The 9,870-nt window shown below is 40.2% G+C and overlaps 1 protein-coding gene across 1 annotated transcript; it reads left to right on the forward strand.

Moving 5' to 3' along the window:
- The first annotated feature begins 6,907 nt into the window (after positions 1-6,907).
- On the forward strand, positions 6,908-9,555 carry LOC147460470 (arginine decarboxylase-like). Its single transcript, XM_086498666.1, has one exon. The coding sequence runs from the start codon at positions 7,134-7,136 to the stop codon at positions 9,312-9,314; it is 2,181 nt and encodes a 726-aa protein (XP_086354792.1). The 5' UTR covers positions 6,908-7,133; the 3' UTR covers positions 9,315-9,555.
- The last annotated feature ends 315 nt before the right edge of the window (positions 9,556-9,870 follow it).

Genomic DNA, 9,870 nt, shown 5'->3' on the forward strand with positions numbered 1-9,870 from the left:
ACTTTGCTTGAATTGCAAGACCTGCATCTTTGTAATTTGCAGCATTGTCAATGATGAGGGCTGTCACATTCTTTGGCCCTCCATCTTTTGATATAGCACGCTCATAGATCTTTGAAAGAAAAGGAATGGTTTTTTCCTTCAAGGACGTGCCAATGGCTTCAAAGAGTACTGACCATTGGGGACAAATCAGCATCACATTAATTAAAGGATTTTTCTAGACAATTGGTCCATCCATCCAAAGCTATAGTACATCCAAAAGTAAGAACATATTCAAACGCTGCATGTTTGAGAGTGCTTTCTATCTCATCTTTGATTTTTTCAACATACTTTTGTGCATTTTATTATAATCTAACATCATAGATCCTTTTTTGGTGCCCTCATCAATGCATCTTTGAAGATAGGGTTCTGCACTACATTAAATGGAATACCACATGCGAGAAATACTTTCGTCCACTTCAAATGCAGCATGTATAACCACTATTTATAAAAAGCTTGATGGAGTGTTTGATCCGTAGATAAGCCTCTTCCAATGCAATTAGTAAAATTCCTCTTTGAATTAGATGCATTATACTAGATGAACCTACTTCGAAGAATGGTGTACTGTGCACTTCACTTTGCAAACAAGGATTAAAGAAATTATGTTCTCTATTCTCAGTTCCCATAGGATTCCTCTCCTCATTTGTAACAGGTCCTTCTTCATCCATTGGGTCTGCTCTTCCCATAGTACGATTGATTTTGCTTACCCCTTTACTTTTTCCCTCAAGGACAACCTTTACTTTTCGTACATAATCCGGAAATATTTCATATATGTCTCATGGAGGAAAGGTACAAGGCCCAACATTGCCTAGCACTCTAAACAAATGCTCTTTGATCCTCGTAGCATTGCCACTAAACACATGGTGACAAGACTTGCAATCAAGATGCAAATCCTCCTGGCACTTTTTCATGCACGTACGTCCTTTCATGACCTTGAACCATGATGCACAAAAGAGATCTGTAAAAAATAGACAATTATATTTTGTAAATTGATCCTTTTTATTAATCACACGTGAAGTATAATATTTATTAATTGATTATGCCAAAAAAATTGAGAGTACATAGTCAATCGTATCCAACAACAATTTTGCATTGTATGCACATATCCAAAAAGAGAATATAATTCACTGTTTAGGTATTTGGAAGAAATTTTGAATACTTTACACCTACAAATGATGAGAATTGTACCCTAAACAATATTTTGTCGCATCGGATCATCTCAAAGTGTGAGCATAATACTCTAACTCAACGCAATGGTCTTGGGGGTTACAAACGATCAATTTTGGATTGTAGCTACATTATCGTGATTTTTTACAAATCACATTGGTAAAAACAATTTATATTGATCATTGCATATCTTACTAAAAGTGTGAGCAACTACTCTAACACAATAAGGTGATAACATCATTGTAATTGAAGCACTTCTAGCCGTACAAGATAAACTAAGCATATATATACTAAGCACTTTGATCGAGGATTTTTTTCAATCGAAGTACAGAGAATAATACGAAGAGAGAAATTTAGTGTCGTGTCACCATATAATACTACCATTTTATACTCTCTAACGAGTCTCTAATGTATTATGTGGGCATTAAATCCATATAATATGTTTAATATTCAACATATTATGCAACTTAGTCAACAACCTTAGTTGATCCCCATTTACCACCCCGCACTCAGACATGCTTCTTTATTTTCTAATTACTATTACATTGTTTCTACACTTAAAATAATGATTCCTTTTAATTTCCAGTAACAATTATTCCTTAAAATAAGCAGTGAAAACAACATCAAAAGGAATTCTTTATCAAACAAACATCTTTAAACTTAAGATAGGGTACAATCGACCAAAACATTGACCATAATAACCATGACCAGTACTCTTCTTGTCTCAAGATCACCTAAGGGTGAAAAACGGCACCCATTTTTTATTCATAATTTGGGGTGAAAATATCACCAAAAAGTTCAGAGTATCCATACACCAAACCGATTGCCCATACAACCAGTAGGCTCCCCTAGGATAAGAAAACAACATCCTAACTTATGTAGAAGCATCAAGACATGACGGAGTAGAGACTCATTGTTCATAAGGGTGGCGGACTTAAAATGGTCTTATAGCCATCCTTATTCATTAAAATATACCAAGGAGTCAAAGGTGTTTTGAGATAAGCTACTTTAAGGATGATCAATCATATCTTTCCTAGTTCAACCAAACTAATTACCAAAACATTTCTTTCTTAGTTTAATAGACAAATGTACGATGTTTCTTGGAAGATACCCTTCCGTTTTTTTCCAGTTTAATAACTCCTACTTACCTTTCTACTTTTTAACGGATACAATGTTATAACTTAAAAAATAATTTGATCTACTTATGAACTTAATTTATAACCAAGACCCATTTGCGACTGGTCAAGGATTTGTTGAGGCTCAAGGGTTTGAATACTCTCATCTGTAGGCATGTTGCTAAAGCCGGCCTCGATCATTAGTGGCCTTGGCTCTTGCATAGATACTTTCATATGCTGGCAATCGTCACATTGTTTGACATATTGCTTTGCATCCATGTACAGAGTAGGCCACCGAATTCCTGCAAGAAGTATCGCTTTTGCGATTTTGTCAACCGAAAAGTGACCCCTTGCTAGTCTAGCATGTGCTTACTCAAGTATCAGTGTGTACTCGCTTTTTGCAGCAAAGATTCGCAAGTTGTTATCAATCCCTCTTCGATAAAGGTAATTTTTTTCAACGATTACATAGTTTTTTGCTTCTCTCAAGATTGAGCTCTGGATCTGCTCATGTCTACTGGCAAGATTCCTTTTTCAAGGTATTTCACAATGTATTTTTTCCACTTGGGTGATTCTGTTATCTTGAACAGTGTAGCATGTTCGATTGGCTTTGAATTGCATACATATCACATAAACTAACATAGTCATGGATGCTTCATTGCATATGAGGCCAATACATCCCAAGTCGCATTAGTCTCTATAATGTCTGCATTTTGTGTTGTGGATCCCCATCAATTGTACGTGAGCTTGCCTCAAGTATACTTCTTTCTCGGATGGCTCTATAGACAGCCTAAGTATTTCTTCCTTTTCTTATATAGTCGTTCAAATATTAACACAAGTGAGCGTATTTGTTTAATGACTCATGGTTGCCTTTCAATAATGGTGAGCAATGGAATCACACGTTCGCTCCACCTCGGTACCGTCTGTATATTGAAAAGATACAAAACTGGCAAGTCATCATCAACTTTGAGAGGTGCTTCTCTATGTATCAATCGAGATAAATGGTCCGCCCTCTTATGAGTAGTCCCTTTCTTGACTACTACTATGAAATCAAACTCTAGCAATATAATGAACCATCAAACTATACGGCCAGTATTGCCTAAATTTATTTGTGATAAGATAATGCCTAAACTTTTTGACAGTATAGATCATTCCCAAACCCTCTCTTTCTATGATTGTTTAATTTCACTCGCACTATTGAGTTGTCTGTTGGAGTAACAGATCAAAAAATCCATGTCCTTCTCTCCAAGTTGTGCTAAGATGCATCCAATTACATATGTTGATGTATCTACGTGGACATGGAAGATCTTGTTCTAATCCAAAGTTTTCAAAATTGAAGCACAAATCAATCTCTGCTTCAATTGTTGAAACGCTTTATCGCTTTCTTCAATCCACTCAAATTTTGTGATGAGCGCATAGAGAGGGTTTGCAATAATTGCATACATGTAAGCAAACCTTTGGTAGTAGCAAGAATGGCCCATAAAGGCTTGTACCTCTCTAAATTTTGTGGGTCGTGAAAGAGATACAATAACTTGTATCTTCTCAAGATCTGTGGAAATACCATTTTTAGACACGATGTGTCCTAAAATCTTACCTTGTCTTACCATGAAGATACATTTTTCTAGGTTTAAAAAAATATGATAAGTTTTGCACTTCTCAAAGATCTTCAAGTTTTCAACATGTTCGTCTCTTCATAGCGAATGCACACACAAGTCAGCCATATAGATTTCTAAGAATTCGTGAGTCACTAGCCTCTAAAATGCGGCAGGTACATTAGTTAAGGCAAATGGCATCAACCTATAAGCAAATATGTCCCATTCTGTTGCAAAAGTTTTTTGTTGTTGATCTTCTGGCTTTATAGTGACTGAAAAGCCATCAAGAAAGTTGTAAGCTTCCTTGTATACAACTCTCTCAATCACATGGTCGGTGATGGGTAAGGGATATTTGTCTCTTATCGTGGTAGTGTTTATCTGCTTGAGATTCACACACACTCATAATTTATCATCCTTTTTGGGCACAACCACGATGGACGACACCCACTCTGTGTGCTCAATCTCGTAGATAAACTACACCTCTTTAAGCTTGTCTATCTCATCTTTGATTTTCTTTACAAATGTCTCATTTCAAGTATAGGGATGTTGTCTACGTGGTTTAGCATCACTTTTAAGGGATATTGTATAGTAACATATGATCGAATCTGCTCCCTTAATTTCTTCGTACGAACACGCAAACACATCTCGATATTGTTTGAGAGTAGCTATTAAAAGCCACTCTTTCTCTTCTGTGAGCTCTGTGGCTATGTAATCCAGTGGTCTTAGTTCTTCCCCTGGTTTAGCTAGGGTCATTCTCTTTGCGTTCTCAGGCCCATTGTACGACATACTTGGTTCCTTGAGTTCTCTCATTGGTTGTTGAATCACGATACGCTTGTCCTAGATGGTGTACTTGTTATAGTGAGAGGGTGCATCAAATTTCTCCGTGTTAGACTCCTCTTCACTTTCCATCTCAGTTGTCCAAACTTCTTTCAGTGTCTATTCCAACTTTTGGTATTCGCTTTTTCATTTCGTTTTGGACATTTTTGTTGATGTTTCGAGGCTATGTCCTTGGTTTTCTTTTTGCTTTGCTTCTTTCGATTTGCTCAAAAAATTGTTACTTTCAAAGATTTTCTGGTGATTCTATCTCAGACACGGTCATCTATTGCCACGAGCATGAGATGCTGCATTTTGGTCATTAATTGAGGCATTGGTTTTCCAAATTGATTTCCTTGTTTTTTGGGTCATCTCATTTGGTATCTCTTTTGTCGCCTTAATTTTTGGTTGGAAATTTTTTAGAAGATTGGTCCATCTTGTTTTTGTACGTTTTCAATTTCTGAGCCACTTGAGAGTTCATCTTCATCGTTGTTTCCTAAGTTGTCACTCCTCAAATCATGGAACTCTTTCTTGTCATTATCGTCACTAAGATCTCAATTGGAAACTTCATCCACCATTCGTTTACAATCAATCATTTTGTTGGTTTTTATCGTCTTAGTCTCCTCCTTTGGTTCCAAGATAGCATTTACCATCTAGAAAGGCATTATGTCATAACCATCTTTATCACAAAATGTTGTGGGGGTTATCTCATTTACGCAAACATCTAGAGTTGCCAGTATCTGTTCCCAACCCGCTGTTCCCATCCAAAGGGTTCAAACAACTCCTTTAGAAACGGCTCTTGTATATAGTATTTTTCTTCTACTGAGTGCTTTAAGATACAATCTTCTTTTTTCAGGCTTCCACACTCCGATACTCTGCTCATCCAAACATGCACTTCCTTTAACAACCAGTCTCAGTCTCAGTTTCTATCGTCTTAATCTCCTCCTTTAGTTCCAAGATAGCATTTACCATCTGGAAGGACATTATGTCGTAACCATCTTTATCACAAAATGTTGTGGGGATTATCTCATTTACACAAACATCTAGATTCACCAGTATCTATCCCCATTTAAAGGGTTCAAACAACTCCTTTGTAAATGGCTCTTTTATATAGTACTTATCTTCTATCAAGCACTCTAAGATACAATCTTCGTTTTTCAGGATTCCACACTTCGATGCTCCACACATGCAAACATGCGCTTCCTTTATCAAACCAAGCAGGCAATTGTGTTCTTGAATTTGTAGTTACATCAAAGTTTAGAGTAAATTGTACTCTAAAAGGGATGAATGGCACAACCTTATTAAGAAAAATTCATTTGTCATTGAGGGACTATTCTACGACAAGGTAAATGGGCTTTCGAGGATGTCTCTTGTGCGATGAACTCCCCCCACTACCACATGGTAGAAAAGAATTACACCACCACCGAAAGGGAAGGATTAGGAATGATCTATGTCGTAAAAAAGTATAGACATTACAGACTTAGGTATGTCTCACACAGGAGTGGCCATCTACGCCAAAGAGGAATGAGTTGGGCATGTATCATGTCACACACCATTGGACATGAGAAAAATTGAAATGGTGAAACCCCATAAAGAACGACAACAATGCAACCAATTGGCTACAACTATGGCTCTATAGCTCACGACCGGGATCAAAGTCACTGAGTTTCTTTCACGTATTACCTTTTCAGTGTGTCCGTTGCATGTTTGTGATTGTCGAGGGGGTAATGGCCGGGTTGATGCGCCTAGTTGTGGATGTCTTATGCATCCAATTGGTTGCAACTATGGCTCTATATCTCACGAGACGAGGTCAAAGCCACTGAGTTTCTTTACGTGTTACCTCTTTTGTGTGACTGCTGCATGTTTGTGATTGTCGAGTGGGTAATGGCCGGATTGATACGCCCAACAATGGATATCTGGCACATCCAATTGCTTTCTGCCCCATCATTCGCACACATGTCCAACGAATGTGTGTGACATAGGCCCTAGCTACAAGAGAAGAAAGGGAAGGGATTCCAATGGGAAGTGTCAGAGATGCCATTTGCTGCCACTTGGCACCCTACCCTCATGAATTCAATTTGAAATTAGTTTTACTTAATCAATGTACGGATGTAGATGTAGATTTGCTTAATCAATAGAGAGAGATGTAGATGCGGGGCAATTAATAAAGATGTCCCTCTCCTCTCTCTCTCCACCTTTGCATTCATCCATCAAGCACACCCCATTACACGCATCTTCACTCCGACTCACAGAGACCATGAACAACAGAATACAAGCAGAGATCATCACCGCTAATTCACTAAGCTAATCACGCCTCTCTCTTTTGCCTGTCGTACCGTGACACCGAGGCTCTACTCGGCTCTTCTGCCAGTTTCCAAGCACGCAAACTCGCAGCTTGTTCACCCATCATAGAATGGCCCCCCTTGTGATTCAGTCCTATGAAGATGAAGGCCAAATTGTCAGCAACCCTTATATTTTGCAAGAAGGAAAACTGCTGACAAACAGCAATAACTCTTTTGCAAATTCTCTGCATTGCCCGATCAATCAACAAGCCGACAACGACGATCAGGCATGGACTGCCAGCAAATCTTCTTCCCTGTACAGAGTGGATGGCTGGGGAGCCCCCTACTTCTTCGTGAGTCCGAAGGGACAGGTCGCAGTCCATCCCAACGGCCATCGCACCAAGCTCAATGACGAGATCAACTTGATCAACGTGATCAAGCAAATGGTTAAACCCAAGGTCAAGGGCGGCCTCGGTCTCACTACGCCGGCAATTCTGCGCTTCCCCGATGTGCTCAAGCATCGGCTGCACACATTGCAATCTTGTTTCGACAATGCAATCAAATTGAGGAAGTTTCAAGGCTGCTTCAAAGGTGTCTTCCCTGTCAAATGCAATCAGAACCACTCCGTCATCGACAACATTGTTGAATTCGGCAATCCCTTCGCTTTTGGCTTGGAGGCTGGCTCTAAGCCTGAGCTACTGCTTGCCATGACAGCATTGAGCAAAGGCAACCCAAATGCTTTGCTTGTTTGCAATGGCTACAAGGATGCTGATTATGTGTGCCTGGCGCTCATAGCCAGGCACATTGGGCTCAACTGCATCATAGTTCTCGAGCAAGAAGAGGAACTAGACCTGGTAATGGCCATCAGCAAAACTCTCTCCATAGAGCCGGTGATTGGGTTGCGAGCTAAGCTCAATACAAAGCATGCAGGTCACTTTGGTGACACCTCAGGAGAGAATGGGAAGTTCGGCTTGTCATGCTCGGAGATTGTCGTAATTGTCAACAAGCTCTACCGCATGAAAATGCTTAGCTCTCTGCAACTGCTTCATTTCCACATAGGGTCTCAAATTCCATCGCTTGCGATCCTAAAGGATGGTGTCAGTGAGGCTGCTCAAATCTATTGTGAGTTAGCTCTAATGGGAGCTAATATGAGGTTCATTGATATTGGAGGTGGGCTTGGTATAGACTATGATGGTACCAATTCATCAAACTCTGACATGTCGGTGGGATATTCGATGGAGGAGTATGCTATAGAGGTTGTCAAAGCTGTCCAAGATGCTTGCAGTATGAAAGGTGTTCAGCATCCAACGTTGTGCAGCGAGAGTGGGCGAGCTCTAGTCTCGCACCACTCCGTTTTAGTCTTTGATGTTCTTTCCTCGAGCAGGACCAAGAATCACATGGTGACACAAGGGGTTTCTCTTGAGGTGGAGGGCCTCCCTGCTGACTTGAAGAGCTTGCACACTAGCTTGATAGGCTTTGCTAAAGCTTGTGATTATCAAGGTGCTCTTGAATGTGCAAAGCTGCTAAAGCATGGTTGCATCGAGCTGTTCAAGCAGGGTAAGTTGGGGTTAGCACAATTGGCGTGTGTTAACAGCATCTACGAAGTGGTGTGCGAAGCAGGGGATGTCGACAACAAGCACAGGACCACTAGTGCGCAAAGCCACAATGCAGTGTACCATGTCAACTTATCGCTGTTTAGGTGCATGCCAGATACATGGGCGATCGGCCAGCTCTTTCCGATCATACCCCTGCATAGGCTAGAGGAGGAGCCCAAGGTGAGGGCTATCTTATCTGATCTAACATGTGATAGCGATGGCAAGGTGGTCACATTTGTGGGCAAGGACAACAAGGGAAGGAGGGTGAATTATCTGAGAGTGCATGAATTGGAGGAGGGAAAACCATACTACATGGGCATGTTCCTAGGGGGAGCCTATCAAGAGGCATTGGGCAACCTACACAATCTGTTTGGGACACCACATGTAGTGAATGTGTACAGGGGCGCCGAGCGGGATGCGGCGGAGTTCGAGCTTGTGAAAGCAAGCGATGGGCAAACAGCAGCAGATGTTTTAAAGCTGATGCAGTATGAGCCCACTTCCATGCTAGAAACCCTCAAGCTCCAAATTCAAAAATCTTTGAATTGTGGGAAAGAAGAGGAGGCTATGGGGCTCATTCAAAGCATAGCAAGCAGCTTTGGGGCCTCCACTTACCTCTCTACTAACCATCCACGCTCCTCCATACTCTCCAAGGGCTTCCTTTCCACCTCTTCTACAGCCCCCCCTTCATCCCCAGCTCTTCTACAGCCTCTCGTATAATACACAGAGACCATATTCATTTTCATTAATTTGCCATTAATTTGCCTTTTTTTTTTTGGCTCGGAGTTTACACATGTATGCTACAGCGACTATTGGTGGTTATTTCCTTGGCTGATTTTGAAAATTATATTTTTTTCCTTGTGATCGTTTCTAGAGAAGCGGCCCTTTTTCACATCAACACCCATGAAGACCAAAATGTAAAGATCACTCACTTGACCAAAATGTCAAGTGTATTGCTTTATTCTTGCAATGGGCATCTACATCTTCCTCTGTAATTTTCACTCAGCATGAATTAACACTTTTAATATTAGTAATAGTCATTATCACTTTTTGCATGTGGCATCCATTTATATCCACATTGCCAACTTTATGCCATTGCTTGCTAAATTTCATGCAAATGATCATCTTCATTGAGCTACATTTAGACTTGGCTTGCTTTCTTAATACATTACTATGGTGTGCTTAGGATGGGATCCCATTGTTTGGTCTTATGATGATTCGTATGCTCCATCAGCATCGACATGAGAGTTTCTTAAGCCATGGTAGTATATCCATG

The sequence above is a fragment of the Adiantum capillus-veneris genome, chromosome 3 (assembly GCF_014529385.1).
Source record: "Adiantum capillus-veneris isolate H3 chromosome 3, ASM1452938v2, whole genome shotgun sequence".
Classification (NCBI taxonomy): Eukaryota; Viridiplantae; Streptophyta; class Polypodiopsida; order Polypodiales; family Pteridaceae; genus Adiantum; species Adiantum capillus-veneris.